General features: G+C 41.7%; 1 protein-coding gene across 1 annotated transcript in view; it reads right to left on the reverse strand.

Annotated features, from left to right (window-relative positions):
- Nucleotides 1–847: 847 nt before the first annotated feature.
- The window catches only part of LOC131088532 (ubiquitin carboxyl-terminal hydrolase 12-like), a 31,237-nt gene continuing 8,980 nt past the window's right edge, over nt 848–23,104 (reverse strand). The window contains exons 2-9 of the mRNA XM_058032662.1: nt 18,098–18,178; nt 13,123–13,336; nt 11,714–11,940; nt 10,450–10,526; nt 9,573–9,656; nt 8,754–8,951; nt 6,579–6,657; nt 848–3,162 (exon numbers count right to left, since the gene is read on the reverse strand). Coding sequence (XP_057888645.1) covers nt 3,061–3,162; nt 6,579–6,657; nt 8,754–8,951; nt 9,573–9,656; nt 10,450–10,526; nt 11,714–11,940; nt 13,123–13,336; nt 18,098–18,178 — 1,062 coding nt within the window. The 3' untranslated portion in view covers nt 848–3,060. The remainder of the gene's footprint in view (nt 3,163–6,578; nt 6,658–8,753; nt 8,952–9,572; nt 9,657–10,449; nt 10,527–11,713; nt 11,941–13,122; nt 13,337–18,097; nt 18,179–23,104) is intronic.

Consider the following 23,104-nt stretch of genomic DNA (forward strand, 5'->3'; position numbering starts at 1 on the left):
GAACTTGAAGCAAAACATCATTTAATAGAGAAATAATAAGCATGGGATGGTCTCCACCCTCGCTCCAGTGGAGGTTCTGGAGAAGAGCTGCAGGGACCAACCCAGCTCCCAAATCCCAGCTCCATCCTGCCCTGGTGGCTCAAACCAGCTCAAACCACTTTGCTTTCAGCCCTTCTGGGTTTGGTTGTTTTCTCCCAATTTCCAGGGAATGCTCTTCCTGCAAGTCCAGCTCATGTTCACTGCAGTTAAAATTAGCTCAACTTATTTATTTCCTGCTGAGGTGTGACCCAGCAGGACAGGGGCCAGACAGCATTTGGGATTTACAACCTGGTTTTATGTGCAGCTGCCATCTTCCAATCTCACCTGCTCCCACTGCATTGTATTCCCATAAATTCCTACTCACAGGCTCCCATTTTTCTGTACTAAGGTGAACTGCAGTGAACCACAACAAAATGAAAACCTGTCCTGCAATGAACCTCAACAGCTCCAAGCACAGGCTCCTGGTTTTGCCTTTAAATGTCTCTGTTCCAGATCAGTCAGAAGATATTTGCAACAAAATCTCAGGGAGCACAACAGAGGGGGAAGAGGGAGCAGAAATCTCAGGGAAGGCAGGAGCAGAGCTCCAGGGTGATGGGGGAAGGAGGAACAGAGGCCCTGGGTAACCTCTCCCTGCTGCACCAGCACAGCAGCTCCAATCTCTGACACTGAATGAATTATTCACATCTCCTGCTCTGACCCATTCCTGCACAGGTTACAGGGATGCAAACACAGCAGGATCAGGATCCTCAGCCAGGCAGCAGGCTGGGAGAGGTTAAGGAGTGAAATTCAAGGAAAAACCTCTGGGTGCTGTGGGTTTGATCATAATGACCTTTATTGGAGACAGGTGGGGTCATTTATTATACAGAAGTAACATCACACCATTCTCTTCCCATTTAATTCCTTTTAGTCTCCTTATAAATCTGTAGCAAAAGTGCACTTTGAGCAGTTTTTAATCTATAGTATATATCTTTCAATATTATCTCTCAGTCAGGTATTTTATTTGTAAAAAGGTATCACCAGATATACAAAATACATGTCTAGTGTACTACATTACTTTTTGTATTTACTGTTTAGATTATTTTTAACTCAGTGCTCTCTTTTTTTTTTTTTTCATTTTTTGCAAGACTCAGTGATGAGAGTCTTCTGGTGGCATCACCAGGAGAGGACTCACAGCTTGTGTGTGGAGAAGGGGAGAAGACTCTTAGCCAGGAACAATTGTCACACAACAGAACAAGATGACAAGAACATTTGCTGCTGTTGAATGTGTCTCTTAAAATGACAGTACTCTGTATAATAAAAAAGAATTAAAAAACCCAATGTCCATATTTTATCTTCTGGAAGAGATGTGCCAGGAGAATGGAAGCTGCACCCAGCTGGAATACAATGGCAAAGGTTCATTTGCATTTTGAAGGCAGGAGTTAATTGCTAAACATCACCTTTGTGGTCATGAGAGGAAGGAACAGACACAGGCAGCACGAGGAGCTGGGAGATGCTGCTTTCCTGAGGACAGTGTTTTGGTAAAATATCGAATATCCTGCACAAGCCACAGAATTGCATAAGTTAAAGATCCTCAAGAACAACAAGCACTGGGGACAGATGAGGGGCTGTGACAGCCACACTGAGGACACACAGCTCAGGGACCCAGCAGGACACATTCCCACTGGGAGGCTGGAGCCAGCTGTGACAGGCCTTGGCACAGCAACAGCACTTCTCCAAAGGAAACCTGCACAAGATTTTCTGAGATTTCTCACCAACTTCTTTAGTCTTTTCCTCCTAGTTATCCTTGAGATTAGAATATACACACATAACAGATAATTGCTTCATTTCAGTCTTCAACAGACCAACCATCTCCCCTGGGAAGCAAGGCCTAGAGAGGTAAAACAATCAGAAGCATTTTAGGGGGGTTATGATTCCCAGATGGAGACAAACATCACCAGCAATGGCTCAACACTGACCAGGTAATGTCTGCTGGGTTGGTTGGTTTTCCTTCCCACTGTTCATCACCCTGAAGACTCAGAACTCCTGGATTAGTTCCCTAAACACCTTCCCTTGGCCAACCCTTCCCAACTGGTGCTGTTTCTGTGGATTAGCATAGATACAAAATGCAACTTGCATCAGTTTGCTTGGAATTGAGTGAAATGTGGAACAGATCCTGCTTCAGAATGAGGGCACTTTTGGTTTATGCAACAGCTCCAAGAAAGGCTGGAATTCCCAACTTTTCTACAGCAGAGATGGTCTTTGACAGCTCAGGGCTGCTCTGCTCCCCTGGAACCTGCAGCAACTGGAGGCAAAACTGCTGCCTGCAAAGGAAAATGCACAGCAGGAGAGGCTGGCTGTGGAGACACCTCTCTGCCTTCTGCAGGAGAAACAGAACAGCACAAAGAAGAGTACAAAAAGAAGCAGTGCTGTTAGTGTTCTCTAAACCCAAGAGAATGCACAATGGAGAGGTTTACAATGCTGCAGAGAGAAGGGTTTGTCTGCTTTTTCTTTATAAAAATTACAGACTTGACATTTCCAATATGTCTTAGCTTTGTACTGCTTCTCAAGTCTGAGTCACCAAAAATATCCAGCAAGCAGCTGCTGCTCATATCCTAAAATACGCCTTCAGCTGACACTGAATATTGAAATCATTCTGCTAAAATACAGAAAAACGATGGCAGAAACCAAGGTATAGCCTCAGGCCAACTTCAAATGGTAAAAATCCTACAATGCTACTTTGAAATCTCTTCTTGAGTTCATGAACAAATAAGCAGCCGGGTTTCAAGTAGAGGTAACACAGATTTTGGAAGATAGCACGTAAAAGAAAAAACCCAAAAAAAGCCCAGAAAGAAAACTGGAACAAAAGCTCTTCCTGTTAGGGCAGTTCAGCACTAATCCTCCAAAGGGGGAGGAGGGAGCTCTGCCCTCCCCTGGGTCTGTCCTGGTCCTACAGCACCACGAGGAGCTGCTCTGCTGGCACACAGCGTCCACCTGGACATAGCTTGATCCCTTGTTCCTTGTGTCCATCCTTTGTGTCTCCTGTCAGTCCCTGGACTGGTAGAAGAGGATATATCCAGACTCAGAGTTTTTGGAAATGTCTGATGTTAACCCATAGAATTCTTCAATGGCCTGGGCGTCAATTTTCTGAAAACGAATGGAAGTTTTAATTAGTTTCAATCATATCACCACCCTAAAAGCCTCTTCCCAGATAAACCATTATTCCCAGCTCTTGGGAAAACCAAGCAGTGCTGACATGGTGACACTCCAACATCATTCAATCCAACAAAACATTTTTTTCCCACTTAATAACTTTTACTGACTACTGAAAAAAACAGGAAATGAGGATGAAATAATAAACTTTTCAGAAGGGGTGCAGTCCTAAACTGGACTACAAAAAAGTGATCCATGAAAATGGATCCTTAAAGGACTACATGACATTTTTATACTTGCTTTTCTCATGCTGGTGGTACCTTGCCTGAGTATTTTCATAATTAAATTATTTTATAATTTAAAAAAAAGTCAGTAATCGGGTAAGAAGGTTTTTGTACAGATGTGTAGATTGAAAATTCAGCTAAAATAAGTCTAGATTTCTATGTTATTGTGACCCCTTTAAGGAGAAAAGTCCTGCAAGTGCTTAATGAGCTCTGTGGGTCTCATCTAATTATGATTTTTGGTCATAAAAGAGCTTTCCTACCAAGCAAAGCCTGGAGTATTATCACAAGGTTTGTATCTTAAGAAAAATTATGATTTGCTGTACTAATAGAATTAAAATCTGCTTGTATTTCAAGATGGGATTATGTGCAGAAAAGCTGCTTTGCTCTCATACTCCAAGCAGCAACTGGAGGGAATTTTAAAGGGTTTTTAAAGATGTTGTGGTTCAGGTCCTGAGCACAAATGGCTTCCCATCAGTGAGCATAAATAAATAATAAAACTTTCCCAGGCACCTGTGCTGCTCAGCACTCCACTGGGATGGAGTTTTTTAATCCCTTTAGGACTCTGGATGCACAGAAATGAGAGGCTGAGGAGGAGATGAGCCTCAAGTTTCCTTCTATTCCCAAGGAATAAAGCTGAGGAAGTAAAAAAATGTTGCAAACACAAGAAGCTCTGGGTTGAACACCTGCCCTGCTCAGGAGGAGCAGAGACCAACCTGTGATTACACCTTAAAAGAAAAGAAAATAAAAAAAAAGAAAGCTGCAGAAGCCACTTGGAGAAGGTGAGATCTCTGCTCCCTGAGCAGATTTTGGCATCACCACGAGCTCAGCAGCACTGCCAAACAGCACTGAGCTGGGAGCAGCCTTTTCCCAGCACAAAAAAAAAGCAGATTGGAGTTTTCAGAGGATGCATCAACTGCAGAAATTCTCTCTTGAAGGGCCTTGTTAAACACATTTTCTTAAAAAATCAGACGGGAAATAAACCCCCCAAACAGATTTTGTCTTTTCTCCATTCAAGGAGTGAGGGGAAGCTGAAATCCCCTGCTGAGGCTGCTGCATTTTCACACCATTTATTAACAGAACGTTACTACAGGCTGTTAGAGGCACATTTTAACAGAAATCTAGTGAAAGAACACTCCTCTGCTCCTGCAGTATATTTAGCAGACAAGTCAAACGTTTTATTTTAAGTGCCAGCTCACTTGCCATGCAATCAAGCCTATTTCCACTACTCATCCAGAATGCAACTCAAACATTTGATCCATATTAATTCATGCCTCAGATATTTTTAGTTTCAGCACAGCAAAACTGACTTCCTCCTTTAATTTCACTATGCACAAAAAACAGAGTGGAGCTGAAAGGGGATGATATAGATTCTATTCTTCCCATTCTTACTGACCAGATATAGTTTAACCCAGCTGTAACTGCAGAGTAACTACCAGTGGATGCTGTTACTCTAAAGCTACAATTCTTAGGATTCTGCAACCTCACCTGGCATTAAAAATGTTTGTTATGAACTGAGATTTGCTCATTTCCAGACATCTATTCTGGTTCTTTAAACCACATGCAGCCCAGCATTCAAATTCCTGAGGGATTTTTTAAGCAGAGCCATTCTGTGCCTGCCCTCAGTGTGGATTGCTCCAAGGATGGAGTTTCCAGGTAAATTCTGGCACTGGCTGCTCTGTGACAAATGTCAAACTCAAATCAGCCCCAGATCATTGGCTCAGCTTTCTCTGCCCATTTTTGGCTCAGGATCCCCCTTGGACTGAGCTGTCCCCTGGATTTGCTGTTTCCCCCATATGCTGCAGGATGTTTGGGGATCATCAATCTCCAATTTAATTGAGAGTTGGCCCTCCCATGAAATCCTAACAGACAAATAAATCTGCCTTCCCCACTGCTGACATTTAGTGGGTAATGAGGACAAACTCCTTCCTGTCTGCAGTTTGGAGCTGTTCACTCACATCACTTGCCAAAAATGCAAGAAAGCTTTTTGTATTTCAGGGGAAAAAAAGCTTTTCCTGGGTTTTCAGCTGCAATATTTGTGAACAAGAGCTTTGCACTCACCTTTTCAAACCTGTTTTGTTAGGTGGCCACACCTAGAATTTAAAACCTCCAAAAAGCTTTTTTTTTTTTTTTACAGCATTTAAAAAAAATTCTATAAAAGATGAACTTGAAAAGCAAAAGCAAGCCAGAATTAAAGATAGAAAAGCAACATAAAGGAAAAAAATGTGGGTTTTTTCCCAGAAGAGAAGAACTACACGACAGCTCCTTGGATTTACTGCCCAATAACAGACAGCACATATAAAAGCCATTTTTGGCACATCTATGAAAATGTCAACAGTGCTTGCAGATAAACAGAAATTTGGTTTTGCACTAAAAGTGAAGATTCAACATAGAAGTGACTGACAGAAAACAAATACAGACTAAGAGGATGGTTATTTTACATCTTTTAAAATGTGAAGTTCATGTCCTGGATGGAAAATGCAGATAACATTTGCATTTTAAAATATTGGGGCGAACACTATTTCCAAATTAGGTGACAAAATTCTGTACTTGGAAAATGTTTCTGTTTCTATGACAGAAACAGAGGAAAATTACCCCAAAAATATAAAAAATAGGAAAAAGGGAACTGCTCACAGCCACACACACTGAGGAGCCACCCCTGATGCTCAAAGCCATGCAAAGATCAAAAACAATTAAAAATGGGGAATGTCCTACATTTTTATTTCAACACAAGCATGGATGTTGCTACTTAGACACTTAATCAGGCCTTGACCACGGGATCTCCAAGACAAACAAAGCATTTTCATCTTTACAAAAAGCAGCTCTGCTGTGGCATTTGTTCTATGCTGTTTGATATTTGCTTAATAATTAGGTGAAATCCACGGATGTATAAATATTGTGGATATCAGCCTTTACAGATATGTTGGCAGAAAAGGAAAAATTTGCTTGAGCTGTTTCAACATCATCACTAAAAATATTTTTCTATTACCATTTGTGGCTGAAAAGTGACTCAAAAAAAGCGAGAGGCTCTTAAGTGCAGCAAGGAAATGCAAGTTAGCAATGGAGAGGAGCCTAGAAATGGGCTGCAATGAGAGTTTTGGGGTGTTTTGTTGTTCTTTTGTTACCCACCTCTACAATGTCATCATCAAAGAGCAGCCAGAAGCCGTGGCTCTTCACGATGGTGATGTAGTGCCCACGGTTGGGGCCACTGCAGGAAAAGGAATTGCAAATTTATCAACCAGGAGCCACTGCCCTCCCCAAAACCACCTCTGCTCTCCCAGCTCCACTGCCCAGCTTTCCTCTGGGCAAGTTTTTGATTTTTGCCAAATTGCTCCAATTAAAATGTTCAAAACACACGATGCTGTAAATATTTCATATCCTCATTCATAGATTTTAAAAAGCAAATTAAAAATATTTCAATCTCTGTTGTGTTGCATTCAGCACTGCTGAGTATTTTGACTTAAAATTGAAGTTTTGAATTAAATCAGCTCTGAAATATTTTATTTCACAGCAGGAATTCCTTTAGTTCTCAGTGTGGTTTAACCTGACTTCTGGGAGAGCTCTTCCCACTTTCCTGGTGGAAGTTTCCAATTCACAGAATGGAATTCCTTTGTTTAGGGCAACTAAATAAAACTAAATTTAAACTTAAATTTAAACCTAATTTAAATTTAAACTGAAGTAAAACCCTATGTGCAAAGTATTTCAAACAAGTTCTGAGAACTCAAAATATTCACAAAATCTCGTTTTTCTCAAGCCTTTGGTAAATTCCTGGTAAGAACTGAGAGCAGGTGAGTTACAGGAATCCTAAAAGCCCCATATAGGATAAAAGGTTTGAGGAAAGAAAGGAAAACAATTTAATAATCTGAATTATTAATCACCATTATCCAAACATGTAAGTGTAGATAAATAAAAACTACACAAGAAAATGCATTGCATGAGATCCTAAAATAATAAAAATTATATATAACTATAACTGCACAACAAAAACCTTCTAGAATTATATGAAGTTTATTTATAATAAATCTATGCATTATTAGCATTTTTCTCCTCACAAAGATATTTCAAAGCATTTATGTGCTGTAATAACTGGTTATTTTAAAACTCACACTTCCTGAAGGCAGTTAGAAATATTCTTTCCCTTCCATGAGGGCTTTTTCTCCTAAAATGCTTAGAAGTTTTTTCCTCTTTGCTTTTAAAACCAGAACTGAAGCTGCTAAAACTAAAATTTAATTAAGAAAATAAGGATATTTTAGAAACCCAGCAGTGCACAATTTATTCCACATGATGGCACCAGCTTCTAAAGAAACGTCAAGGGTTTGGGCAGCAGCAAGATGAAAAATATAATTTAATTCTATTCCAGTAGGTGTTTTTCCAAGATTTCTTTTTGTTCCATTTAGATTTCCTGGAAAGCCGAGTTAGGGGTGGGGGTCTTGTTGTTTTGGGTTTTTTTAATGATTGTTCTTTGCTACAGCTCAAAGAAAGAACTTGTCTGATGTGCCACTGTGCTGATGACACAAAATGACAAATCTGAACCTGTAAAGTAAAATTTAAAATAGTAAAATGTTGGAACTCTGGATGCTGAGAATTTTAAGTTTTCTGTGCTGAAAGGCACAGGGCCACAAGAGAACACTGCATTGACCTGAGACTGTGGGGAAAACTTCCAAAATTGATTGATAGCACTGGGATTGTGGGTGTGGAGTTGGTTAGAAGTGTGTAGTGTCACAGGGTGGAAAACTCAGAGTTTGGGATTTTAGAATATAGAAATAAATATGAAGCAAAATGGAGGTTTTAGGGTGGAGGCAGGTTGTTCTTCTTCACCTTCTTCCTTCTTCATGGGTTTGGGTGATGTTTTGTAATTGGACAGAAAAGTCTGCATTGCTGACTTTTAGGGATCAGTTATTGGGTTAAAAGGGAAAATAATCCAGGTGTCATTTCTTAATTGGAGAGTTTAGTATTAAAAGACCTTGTAACAAGAGACAGTTAGCTATTTTGTGCCTACTAATGAAAAGCTGCAGAACTCATAGTTTTGAGGCTGTTTTACTGATAAGAAATAATAAACACCTGAGTCTGAACATGAACTACCTCTTCAAGTGCCTTCAATCCAAACTCAGAGAAAGAGACAGTAAAAGATGCAACATAAAATTTAAAATAGCAAAAAACCTAGTAAAAACACAGACATTTTTTAAAAAACCAAAATACTACCAGCCAACCATCTCCTGCATTACCAAGCAGTGTTATAAAGCAGCAGAGGGATGAGAGATTCCCTCAGAATTGCAGGGCAAGGCAGGGGATGTGCAGAGGTACCTGCCACAGTGCACCACCACGGCCACCAGGTCGTACATCCTGTCAGGGTTGGTGGCATCCCCCGAGGTGTTGAAGAGCCTCAGCTCCAGGGGGAACACCACCCTGTAGGACAGCTTGGTGTAGCGGTGCAGCTGGTCCATGTACTTGAACCTCTTCAAGTGCAGAGCCAGGATCATGGGCAGCTTCTTCACCCTCATTCTGGAGCACAGAAATGTGGGAAATAAAGGGTAAGGGTTAGCAAATCACTCCAGACAAAGATTTGTTCAAGAATATCTTCCTTATGAGGAAGCGCCATAAAACGAATCTCATAGAATCCAAAATATTGATAGTATAAAAAAATCTTTTTTGCTCTCTTAGTGAGAACAGGCAACATTTATTCCAAATTATTAACAGCACAACTGACATCTGAATGCAAAACAACTGCAGGAAAACATCAATTTTTCACCCATCAGTGGGAAGAAAGCTGGAATAAATCTGTGTTGCTGCTCTGGCTGTGACCAAGTCTGAGGGGAGAAATAAGATTTTTTGTACCCAGTGCTCCCAGACAAAGCAGATGGGATGTTTTCCAGTAGCTTTAAGCTGATTAATGCTAAATGGGGAAAATGTGGATGTCTGGAAAGAGCAGACAGAAACTCTTCAGGGAGGAACACAGAATGAATCTCCTCATGACGAGGCTGCCATGAAGTTACTCGGTCTCTTCACTTCTCCTTCACCAAACACAGACCTAGACAACCTCACCTTTTCTTTGCCTGAATTCACCAGAATTTGCCCAGAAATGTAAAGAGAACATCTCCCTCAGGCTGAATGTTTGGCCCTTACCTCTTCTGTGCCTCCTGTTTGCTTCGGCACTGCTCACAATAGTATTTGTATTCACTGCATAGAGTTTCAGTGTTACTAAATCCCCTGTGGAAATCAGAGAGTGGCATAAGCAGGGATATTCCAGAGCATCCAGGCTGAAAATGCTGAAAAAAACCCCAAACAACACACAGAGGATGAAGCTCCTTTCATGGTGCTCCCAGAGAAATTTGATGTGTATTTGTCTCATTCCTGGGATGCACCATCAATGTTCAGCTGGAAAAATCTGGAATTTGCATTATTAACTGCCTATTTTCTGGCTAGGAAAGGTAATAAACAGCAAGAAGGTGACTGAGTTTTGTTTCCATCAGTAGCCATTCCATGTTTTCTTTAGTGGCAGAAATTAAATGTTCACATCTCCAGTCATTAAGTAGCAAAGTCTGGATGATCCTTCAGCTCCCAGCAATTAGAGATCCATTATCAGCTATTAAATAGCCAGATGCTGGATGCTAATTAAATATCCAAGCAGCTGATAAGCCTTGGATCCAGCAGACAAACACATGGAGCAAATGTCTACCAGGAAAAACCAAGCTGACCCTTAACACCAGGGCCAGGCACTGAAATTCAATAAGAATATGAAAATAATCAAGAATTTATTGTGAAAACAAACAGTGCATGTTTATTTTTGATAAAGCCTGGCTGTGTGATGTAACAAATTCAAATCTCCATAAAAGAAAGTAAAAAATCAATCTTATCTGCCACTAGTATTTATTAACTACTAAAACCTTCCAAAACTCACAATATTTTACCTCATGTCAAAGCCTACAGAGAATAACTAATCCAGGCTCTTTCCTTCTGACCAGGGCAGGTATTTTTTCCATTCCCAAAGAATTCTGTTTACCTTAGACAATGTGTAATTGATGTATTTTGTTCCACATCAACCGAGAGGTCCAGAAAGTCCTCATCTTTGCTACTAACCTTGAAAGAAAATAATAATAAGAGATATTTGGTAACAATTTAGAGCTGGCAGATTTCTTTTATCCAATTCTGGAGTGGTGCAATGTGATTAAAAATAAATGTACACGCACACAAAGAGGCCTTTTCTTGAGGTAAACTACAAGTGATTAAATAGTCTGATGTGGTGTTAAAATTTGAAGAGGAGCATTAAAAAAAGCAACAAAACAAAGCCAAAAACCCATGGAAAAAAAGCACAAAAACCCAAATACTTCCTCATGAAACATCTCTTCCCCCTTGAGACTTGAAGGCATTTCTGATTATTTCACTGGCAGAGCCAGGTTTAACCACCCAGAGCTCTCACTGGAGAGGTTTTAACCACATTCCATTTTCTCTGCAGCCTGCTGCAGCTTTCTGCTGCATTTCAGGGTGTAACAGTCAATACTCAGAGGCAAGGCAGAAACAGGCAGATGGCTCCTCAATTAAATGGGTTAGCAGGGAGGAAAACCATCCTTCCATTTGTGGAACAGTCACATTTCATTGCAAAAACCTTGAGACAGAATCCTATTAATGTCATTTTTAGAGCTTCTCCTCATCACATAGCCATAACTTTAGATTTTAAATGCCAAGAGCAGTCTTTTCTGTTGTAATCACTTCTTGGGTTTTTTATTTCTCTCCCCATCTGGGTTTTCTTTTTTTTTTTTTTTTAGCACTATTAAATCAGAGCATATGACAAACTACAAATCTCTGGTCTGAAGGTGCTGTGGTTCTAATTCTAGACTTCATGCCACTTTTTTTGTTCTCAAACAGAGTGGCCAAGGACCAGCACCAAGCACAGAATTCCAGTTCAAGCAACTCAGTTCATGCCAGAGTTAAATTAAGAGCAACTCTCATGTAGGAACACAATATAAACTCAGCCACTGACACAGGGAATAACATGGAGACAAAAAGGCAGCTTGGGCCAGCCAAGTGCAGCTGCCTCAATGGAAACAGGGAGGAGAAACAGGGAAAACACTGGGCTTTTTCTGGGCAACATACCTTAATGAGCACTGGTTTGAACATAGAGTCCTAAAATAGGCTATGCTCCATATTTTAATAGAGACAGTGCAATTTCATCTAGCCTAATGAATGAAAAAGGGTGCTCAGTGTTAGGGAAACCAATCCAGGAGCTGGGAGAAAGCTAAGGAGGAGTGGTTTGGTGGTGCACGTACAGCCTCACAGTTAAGACATCTGGTTTCATTGGTTAGTGTTCCTTGGAAGATTTCATGGACCCACGTCAGATCAGCCTTGTCTCCTTCTTCACTCTCAATGCTGCCATTCTGGAGCTTCCCATTCTGCTTCTCCTGCTTCTTCTCCTCTTGCAGCAAGTCAGCAATAGTGTTCAGTAGGTAGTTCAGGAATTCGTGTGCATCCTGCTGCATGTAATTATCAAATAATTCTGGAAAGAGAGACAGGAGGAGAGTGAACAACTACAGACACTTCCTACACCAGGTCACTGTGGGTTTTTCCCTTCCCTCCTCTCCCCTGTTACACAGCTCTGGTGAGTTTGGGGAGAATTGTACTTTGTTGTTCCCTCAATGATTATCTTCAGGTTGCAAGAAACAAACAGCTGAAAAATATCATTAAGAAAACTTAGCTTGACCATTTCTTAGAACCGAAGAAACCATGATTGGTTTGGGGCTTTTTGTAGTTTTTTTCCTTCTTTTCTTTGGAAAGGGAGAGGAATAAAGAAATTCAGATGTGTTGCCTTGGGCCACTGATTCATTAAGTCCAGCACCAAGGGGCAAAAATCCCCTACTGGAAGTTTGTTATCTTTTCAAGTTCAAGCAGAGAGGAGAAATCAAATGTCAAAAAATCAAATGAGCCAGAAATGTCCTCACCAAACAGCCCTGAGAAATTACCACCAGTTCTGATCCTAAGGAATTCATCCTGCCACAAATGCAAGGGAACAGGCTGTGAGTGGCTCGGTGTTGCATACATCTTTTATAAAGATTTTTTCTTAAGATTTTTCCTCCTGAGAAGCTAAGAGGCCTCAGGAACAAAATGTAAACAATGGTTATCTGCTGCTGTGGAATGCAACAGGTGCATCTGGGATTGGTGTCATAGAGTTGTTTGTAATTAATGGTCAATCACAGTCAGCTGGCTTAAACTCTCTGTCCGAGACAGAAGCTTTTGTTATCATTCCTTTCCTTTCTATTCTTAGCTAACCTTCTGATGAAACCTTTTCTTCCATTCTTTTAGTATAGTTTTAATGTAATATGTATTATAAAATAATAAATCAAGCCTCTGAAACATGGAGTCAGATCCTCATCTCTTCCCTCATCCAAGAACCCCTGTGAACACCATCACAGCTGGGTCTCCTGTAAGAGTTCATGAGAGCAATGACCTGCAGGGTGCTTTGTTCCTCTAGGGAGCACCATGCCAGGGTGGAATATCTGGACATGTGCAAGTCCAGAAACACAGACACTGAGACAGGACAAGCACACAGGTGGTGAACTTCACACCACAAAAATCTCCAAGAAACCTGTTCAAACTTGACAATTTTTACTCAAAAAAAACCTCCCTGAATTTAACATTTTACATCCTTAAAAACACATTTAAAAACCATTTCCTCATTTACCATTTTCCTTCCTCAAGCGGGAAATAAATTTCTTGGGTGGGATGACTCCCACCTTCTTCTTTTGTGTGGCAATACTGTTGAAGAGATCAGAGAGGCAGGTCAGGAGGCTTTCCTTCTTTCGAGGCTGCACCTTGTAGGCCAAAACCTTTTCCCGAAAGGGCCGACAGAAATACAGGGCCTGCAAGACGGAGTTGCAGTAGCAGGTATTGCCGAACTGGTCAGAAACAGAACACAGGGAGAACAAAGCCTTTGCATTAGGGCTGCCAAAAAGGAATCACAGGAAGAGTTCATCAAGAATGTCACACAGTGAAACTGGAGGAGTCACCTGGCAGAGATCATTTATTGGGGAAACACTGGGTGGGATGGGGGGGAAGAAACACTGCTTGGAATGGGGGAAATACTGCTTGTGGGATGGGGGAAACACTGGGGGGAACACTGGTTGGGAATGGGGGGAAACATTGGTTGGAATAGGGGGAAACACTGGTTAGGAATGGGGGGAAACAGTGGTTAGGAATGGGGGGAAATGCTGCTTGGAGTGAGGGAAACATCGGTTGGGATGGGTGGAAACACTGGTTGGAATAGGGGAAAACACTGCTTGGAAGGGGGAGAATAAACACTGGTTGGAGTGGGGGGAATAGGGGGAACTGCTTGGGATGTGGGGAATGGAGGGAAACACTGGCTGTAGTGGGGGGAAATACTGGTTGGAATAAGGGGACACACTGGTTGTGGAATGGGGAAACACTGCTTGGAATGGGGGAAACTGCTTGGAATGGGGGGGACGGGGGGAAATACTGGTTGAAATGGGGCAAACATTGGCTGGGATGGAGGGAAGAAACATTGGTTGGAACGTGGGGGAAACTGCTTGGGATGGGGGAAATATTGCTTGGAATGGGGGGAAACACTGGTTGAGATGGGGAGGAAACTGCTTGGAATTGGGGAATGGGGGGAAACACTGGTTGGAGTGGGGGGAAGAAACACTGCTTGGAATGGGAAAAACTGGTTGGAATGGGGGAAACACTGCTTGGAGTAAGGGGAAACACTGGCTGGGAATGGGGGGAAACACTGGTTGGGATGGGGGGAAACACTGGTTGGGATGGGGGAAACACTGGTTGGGATGGAGGAAACACTGGTTGTGGGATGGGGGGGAAACACTGGTTGGGATGGGGGAAACACTGGTTGGGATGGGGGAAACACTGGTTAGAATGGGGGAAGAAACACTGGTTGGAATGGGGGGAACTGCTTGGGATGGGGGAAACACTGGTTGGGATGGGGGAAATACTGCTTAGAATAAGGGGAAACACTGGTTGGGATGGAGGAAACACTGGTTAGAATAAGGGGAAACACTGATTGGGATGGGGGGAACTGCTTGGGATGGGGGAAGAAACACTGGTTGGGATGGAGGAAACACTGGTTGGGATGGAGGGAAACACTGGTTGGGATGGAGGAAACACTGGTTGGGATGGGGGAAACACTGGTTAGAATAAGGGGAAACACTGATTGGGATGGGGGGAACTGCTTGGGATGGGGGAAGAAACACTGGTTGGGATGGAGGAAACACTGGTTGGGATGGAGGGAAACACTGGTTGGGATGGAGGGAAACACTGGTTGGGATGGGGGAAACACTGGTTGGGATGGGGGGAAACACTGGTTGGGATGGGGGGGAAACACTGGTTGTGGGATGGGGGAAATACTGGTTGGAATGGGGGAAGAAACACTGGTTGGGATGGGGGGAACTGCTTGGGATGGGGGAAGAAACACTGGTTGGGATGGAGGGAAACACTGGTTGGGATAGAGGGAAACACTGGTTGGGATAGAGGGAAACACTGGTTGGGATAGAGGGAAACACTGGTTGGGATAGAGGGAACTGCTTGGGATGGGGGAAGAAACACTGGTTGGGATGGAGGGAAACACTGGTTGGGATAGAGGGAAACACTGGTTGGGATGGGGGGGAAACACTGGTTGGGATGGAGGAAACACTGGTTGGGATGGGGGGAAACACTGGTTGGGATAGAGGGAAACACTGGTTGGGATAGAGGGAAACACTGGTTGGGATGGGGGGAAACACTGGTTGGGATGGAGGAAACACTGGTTGGGATGGGGGGAAACACTGATTGGGATAGAGGGAAACACTGGTTGGGATGGAGGGAAACACTGGTTGGGATGGGGGAAACACTGGTTGGGATGGGGGGAAACACTGGTTGGGATGGGGGAAACACTGGTTGGGATGGGGAAACACTGGTTGGAATGGGGGAAGAAACACTGGTTGGGATGGGGGGAACTGCTTGGGATGGGGGAAACACTGGTTGGGATGGGGGAAATACTGCTTAGAATAAGGGGAAACACTGGTTGGGATGGGGGAAGAAACACTGGTTGGGATGGGGGAAATACTGGTTGGGATGGGGGGTAAAGGTTGAGCCTTTGTGACAGCAAGGCAAGGGAGAGGAGACATCACTCACAGGATACTGGGAATAAGTAATAAAGTAATTAAGGGTTCAGCAAAGAATCAAAATTTGTGGAGACACAGCACAACTCATCATCCTGAGAGGGGAGAGGTAGCAAGGACACTAAATAAATAAATAATGAATTCCACAGAATATTTTAAGTTGGGAGGGACCCCTGAGGATCACTGAGTCCAACTCCAAAGTGAACACCCCATACAGGGATCACAGCCTTGGCATTACCAGCACCCTGAGCCAATCCCAGGGGCAAAACCTATTATAAATTAATAATAAAACCAATATTTCCTGCTCCTAACAGAATGTTTTGAGCAGCACATGATGCAGGGCCAGGCACAGAGCAGCTGGTTTGCATCTGGCCTGGGTGCAGGCAGTGTCAGGCACAGATAAGGCCCTGCAGGGGCTGCTCCCCCTGGCTGAGCAAGGAGGACACCAGGATATCAGCTTATCACCCACAAGCACAAACCATGGCTTCAGAGCTGCTGCTCTGCAATCTACTGTGCTGCTGCTTCAAAAAAGGGACACAAATTCTGGGTTTGCAGTCCCCAGATGTTCTGGTAACAAGGTTCTGCACCCCAAGAGCAACATATTTTAAATAAACCAAAAAAGCATAAAAATCTGTCTGCAGAGCAGACTGGTTTTAGGTGATACACTGAGACATGGCCACTGTTCACCCAAATTTGGTATGATCACTGCAGAATGGTTTCAAGGTAATAATCACTTGGACTGAAACAGAAGATGAACATCTTCATTCATACAGCTCAAAAGATTACAGATTATAGCTCCAGTAACATTGATTTACACCATATGCAAACAACAGAGAACGACAGTTAAAACTTATTAACATGAGGAAAATATATATGGAAACTAAACAAACACATGAATTAGGAGAGAGAATCACTCACATGCTTGTTAGTGACCTAGAAAAACAAAGAATCATCATGCTAAATAAATCTGCACACAACACAAAACAGGCATCCTAGGTCTGAAAGCTTATTTGAAGATAGGAGCTTCTTAAAATGAAAATTGAGATGAAATTCTGGAATGACACCATTGTTCCATACCTCTTGGGTTTTAGTAAATATAAACTATTTTAACATTTTCCCACATATTCTGCAGTGGCTTTAGACACAGTTTAACAGATTCAGGTTGCTTTAGCTCACTGATCCAAAAATTAAAGAACTATTTATAAAATATACTATATTATATACATAAAATATAGAACATTATATAAAACATACTAATATACTATACTATAAATAATTAAATAACTATTCAACCCAAAGTTTTGGCCTCCACTGCCCACGAGTTCAACACCTGATTGTATTTGCAGTGCAATGACACATTTAACAGCACTGATGCTGAAGCCATGAAACTGCCCTCCTTAAAATGCTCCCATTAATTCCAAATCATGAAAGAACCAGAAATAACTTCAGAAAAAGCTCAGCAGAACAACAGTGTGAAAACACCACCCTCAAGAAACCAGTTGCATGAAATGAAGCACAACAGTGTTAGTCATGTTTTGTCCTTCAAAACAGAGAATGGATGAGTTCTAATAATTCTGGTTATTTTTAGGATGCTGTTTTTCCTCCTCACTCCATTCAGTGCTCTGCTATTTCTGTCACAGTTCCATTTTTGCCATTATGGTGCAAACCTCAGCAGCTCTGGAATGGCCACCAACACCCCATGAAGGGAACAGAATTCTGGGTGTTTGGACAGCTGGGTGTTTGAAATGTAAACTGCTAGAAACCCACACAAAGTCAATTAACTGGGTCTCTAATGAGATCAATAAATACTGTTTAGTTGGCCTTACTTGGTGGGTGAAGACATGGAGCATCTCCCAGCTCTCAACACAACAGGAATAATTGTTTCTAGTGAGTTCTGCCAAAATTGCATTTTCCCATCATGAACAGGATGCCACAGAACCTCTGCTGCTCTAAACTCACCAGGATCAACATCCTCTGCACAGCTCTGCTGCCCCACAGCCACACAAACTGCAAAAATTCAGCTTTTTGGAGGGTTCATGGCTACACCAAAAATCCAGAAGGAGTATTACAACATGAAGGAAATATCCACCCAGTCCATGTCATTCATCTCCTGCACAAAACTTCCACTCCTCCCACGAGAGGAGTGTTTTTAGAACTAAAAAGTAACACATTTTAATTTTAAAGCCTCCCCTGCACTGCAGCATCAGTGGAAAATCTGCTCTGGAACAGCATATGAACAATGGACACAATTTATTATTTCCAATTTTCCAGCTAAATATTAAAATCTTTTAAGTAGAAATGTACTGGAGGAAGAAGAGTTCTCTCAGAGACTTTACAAGAAATACATTTATTTTTCTGTGTTTCAGATGAAATGCTATTTTGGTAAATAAGCACACTGCAGGATGTGGTGTCTGTGCTCAGTCCCACTCCAAGTGAGAAGTTTCATCAATCAAGTTCTCAGAGAATCCTGCTAAGCTCCAAATTAGGATGTGAATTAAACCCCAGCATTTTAAGCATAGAAAATTCACTTACATTGACCAAGCCAAAATAATGCTCATTCACAGGGAACTGCTCTGGACCAATCTCTTTCTCCAAAGCAGAGGCATTGGCGCCCTACAAAAAACAAAATTCATGTTAGAGAAAACAGAAATTTCCTAAAAAACCCCAAAGCTTAGGAAATAATTTATTTCCATTGAAAATCAGTAGTTTGTCAGAGTTAAATGAATGTGATGCTTTATTATCACAAATGTACAAGGTGTCATTTAAAATCTCAACTCCCTCAGCCAAAATTAGTGATCTGATCTAACAGAAGGGTTTGCTACATGTGAGTTTATTTAGAAATTACCACAATTAACTGTTCTCACTTAAAACACCAGGTTGGCAAGAGTGATCTAGAATCAGCAACTTAATTCAGTCAAGAATGCACTGTAAAAATAAAGAAACTTATCCTGCCTTTTCTAGGTTTATTTTGCAAAATACTATGGACAAATGGAGTTTTTTTTACAAATCCCCAGAAGAATGGAAGGAAGAATTTTATCACAGATCACCTGAAAGTGCTTTGCCTTGGTTACCTTTAATTTCAAGGCAATGTATGAAGCTCACAGTGCATTTTGACACATCCTTGAGTTTCCACAGTGCAATGAGGATGGAATTTGCTGTTTTGGATACAACTGAAAACCACCACTGCTCTTATCTGGCACATAAAGCAACAACTAAAGCATTCCAATGTTTTATTTTGAATTTTAACTTGTTCCACTTCATATTCAAAGTGGTTTTTTCATCTCTTTCCATTTTCAATCCACCAGCTCCTTATGGATGGGAATATCTGGGGTTGGATCCTTCCCTCATTCCTCTCCATCTTGTTCTTTAATGCCTCTTGCTGATGCTCCAACATTCCTGAGCTTCTTTGTGCAGAATCCACACTTTGGATTCCTAATTCTGTTTTAAATGCTCAAGTAACTCCAATTCTAACCTTGCCCAAACAAAAATCCTCCTGCACAGGTGAGGCACCTTCAGACACCTCAGAAAAACCTTCAACCAAACATTACAGCCCAGGAAAACTCAATTTATTTCTTCCAAAACTCAATTCATTTATTCCCCTGAAGCTACCAATGCTTTTCAATTCCTGAGCAAACATTTCCATCATCTCCCCATTAATATAAACCACAAACAGAGACTGTAAGGACAGCTCCATCCAGATTGTTTTTAACAGAGAAATAACTCAAAATTTCCTAAAAACCAACAGAGAAAGCAAGAAACAATCAGGTTTAACAGCTGTAGTTGGATGTCCCCCATCAGATTTATAGTGAGTTACATTTCTCAGAGCAGATAAAATGAGGCAGGCTCAGAACTGGGAACTCCAAACCCCAGCAAACACTCACAGGGTGCTGACAGATTTACAAGCAGAGTCTGCTCCAGCAGCAATTACACACAACATTTCTGAGGCATCAGTGCCACTCCAGGCAGCTCCTTTCATTTGTTTCCTTGCAGTCATTCCCTGCTTCTCTTTCTCCTCCAATATTTCCCCTCAATAAAACCCAAATCTAACCTAAAATAAAAGGAGAACCATCAGCAAGGAGGATTTGCTGGCAGGGGTCTGTCCTGGGCTGCCTCAGCTCTTCACTGCTCTGATCCACACTGCCTTTGGGAAATGCTGTAAAATTCAAAATTCAACATTTCCAAAATTCATGGAAATGCACAGGAGGGGAAAATTCTGGAATTTTCAGCCTGGAAATCAGAATTGGCTCCTGCTGAGGTTGTTTTGCTCTTCCATGCTGCATGTTTGGAGATTAGGAAAGGAGGATCTGTAAATCCTGAGAGCTTGTGAAGTTCAGTTTCAATTTCTCAGGAGGTTCCTCACCCTCTCCATGATCTCCAGAATTTTATTAGGGAAACACTGGAGACAAGCCCATTAAAGGAGGTACCAAACCTCCAAAACCAGTGAAACCTGACAGCCCAAATGCTGCAGCTGGAAAGCAACACATGGAATAAATATCTGAACAAATAAATAAAACCATAAGAACTGTAATTTTGACTAAAGCTATGATATAAAGAATTGAATAACCTACTATAAACCAGGCCACCAACTTGTATCCATTTAACCTGACAGGTCACAGGTGAGTTTTTTCCCAAGTGTTTCCTTGTATTTATTGCCCAAACTTTATAAATTTGGGTAAATTAACTGCAGAGGCAGATTAAAAATTAAGGTTTCCTTAATAAATTACATTATATTTAATGTATTATTTCCAACTGAAGTTGTAGATGCCTCATCCCTGGGAGTGTTCAAGGCCAGGCTGGAGCACTCTGGGATAGTGGAAGGTGTCCCTGTCCATGGAATGGGATGAGCTTTGAGGTCCCTTCCAACCCAAATCACTCTGGGATTCTGAGATGATTCTGACGTTTCTTGCTAGAGAATATTTTAAATTTTTAAAATCATAAAAAAACCAAAACAGGACTCAAAGCACTTGTGGGAGGAATAAAAAAAAAAAAAATCAGAGATGAATCATAAATAGCTCTTAAGATGCAAACTTGCAAATTAAGCAGTGAAAAAGTTCCAGGAAATGCAATGCCCAGTGTTCCATGGAAAAAGAACTCCCCTGCAGCAGCACAGATGATTCACCACGGAGTCAATGGCCAGGAGAACTGAACAAGGACATGGGGAAATTCACTTTATGTGAGGGCACCACTTGGCCCCAGTCACGTTTTGGGGTAAGGTCCAGAAGTGCAGGCAAAGTCCAGCTCCTCCCAACCAGGGATCCCTGCAACTCAATTAACAAATACCAATTAACCCAGTGCACTGAAACCTGCTCCAGCCTGAGCCATGTCCTGCTGCAATGAGGCTTTGCTGTCACCCTGACAGGTGTCACATCCCTTTGTCCACCCAGTTAAAAGATTTTTCCATCTGCCACAGGAATAACATGAGAAACAATCCTCACTTCACGATTCTGGAAATATAAAAGTCACACCTTGTCCAGAATTAAAAATCTAACCAAAGTGGCATGTGTACATAACATGAAATGTATTTTGTTATTTGGGGAATGAATTAATTCTCCTCTTTGGGGTGCCACAGCCAAAGTGTTCTGCATCTTGTGGTACTTTGCACACCTAAAACCATCAGAAAATCAATAGAGTTTTGCTAAACTATGTCACATATTGTGGGAGCAACAAGAAATGCTACGAAAAAATCCCTCATCCATAGCAATTGAGCCTGCTTGGTGTAAAACAGCTAAGCAAAACCATAAAAAACTAAAATACAGCTGAATATAAAGATTAATGCAGGGGATTAGAACTGACTTCTCACTGCTGGTGCAGGGCAAATAAATGAATGTTTTAACAACCCCAGAGTACATCCCTGACTTGTGGGAGGTGCAAGGAAATGCTCTCAAGTTGCTGCTCTGCTTCAGGACCATAAAACTCAGCTCTGTGAGCAGAATAAGCCCAAATTTCTGCAACACACAATTACCCCAGGAAGAAAACTTCTCATTTAACCATGTGGTAATAGTGATTGACTTACATAATGAGATGTGGATTTAGTGTTCCACAGTGCTGGGGGAGGTGACAAAGGAAGTTTCAGCACTTGTAAGAAGAATTTTCCATTTTCTAGAAATTCCTGGATTTCAAGTGTTGTCTCAGAGCTCCCCTTTCCTGCTCACAGCCCACTCACAGAACGGGCTGTGCTTCCACAGCTCTGCAATTATCAGTCGAACAGGAAAATGAAAAACTGCCTGGCCCATCACCACCTCAGCAGGAATACACACAGCTACAAATGGCCAAGAAAACCCCCAAAGAACAACAATAAAATATTTCCTGTCACAGCTGAAGTCATTTCACTTTGTGCATATCAGCTAATTAGAAGAAGGTGATGAACATTTCATGGCTGAAAAGACAAAGAACACCCTTAAAAAATCCAATATACCAAATATTGAAGCACAAGGAATTGGTAATATTCAAGTTTTCCTCACTTTTTCATACCAACACAGTGAGGGACATCACACCAATATCCTGATTTAAAAGTGCAAGAAAAGGCTGGATGTGGCACTCAGTGCTCTGGGCTGGTGACAAGGTAGGGATTGTCATTTTGGGCTCCATGATCCTGGAGGTATTTTCCAACCTGAAGGATTCTGGGATTCTATTCCATGCTCAGAGCTGGATAAGACACAGAGAAAACAGCATTAAGGCAAACTAATATCTACCCAGAGAACAATCAAGGAAAGTTTGGCTGAATTTTTAAAGAAAAGGGATGTGAAAGGAGCAGTTTCAAACCCCCTTACCTGAGGGAGCTGTCTAACCAAGCCATGCTGAGGCAGCGATCCCACAGTATTCCTGAAATTTTAACTGAAAAACCCATCAAATCCAGAAGAGAGATCTATCAATTCCTCCAGCTTGTAAGCTCTGAGTGATTTTTGCTCACTAGAGAAGTCTTGAAGATTTATTTCCAGTTCAATGCACCATGCAAATGGAATAAATAGTAGTAGACTTTTGTTTCTTAGCCACTGCAGCACCAAAAGGAGATCACAGAGAAGGATAATGAGGCATTAGCAAAAAAAAAAATCCTATTCCTGCAAAGAAAATTAGTATTTTGCATAGCCTAGATTTAATTGATTTCAGAAATGTATCAAACAACAGGAGTTTCACTACTTGGTGACCTTAAATTTACTGGATTTGTAATTATTCTTACAGACAAAAGATTGCGTTCACTTATCTGACAGGAATCAGAGGAGTGCTCACTTTTGTCTGTATTATATTTAATTATCTTTATGGCAGAAATTGCAATCAGGCTCTGAGTTGAGGAGTTTTGGTGAAGCTGTGGATGATAAAAGCTGGGAGTGATTATGAACAACCCCAGAGCTCAGGGCAGGAGCTGCTGTCAGCTGAGAATTCCACACTTCCAGCATCCTCATGGCTCCTGCTTCAAGCTACAACCTCTCTCCTTCTCAACAATATGAGTTTTACTGAGTTTCAGTGAAATCCTGCCCCACCACAAACCCTGGCTGACCACTAGTGCACTGTTATTACAAACAACCCATTTTTCACCCTGAA

This window comes from Melospiza georgiana, chromosome 12, assembly GCF_028018845.1.
Source record: "Melospiza georgiana isolate bMelGeo1 chromosome 12, bMelGeo1.pri, whole genome shotgun sequence".
In the NCBI taxonomy this organism is placed as follows: domain Eukaryota; kingdom Metazoa; phylum Chordata; class Aves; order Passeriformes; family Passerellidae; genus Melospiza; species Melospiza georgiana.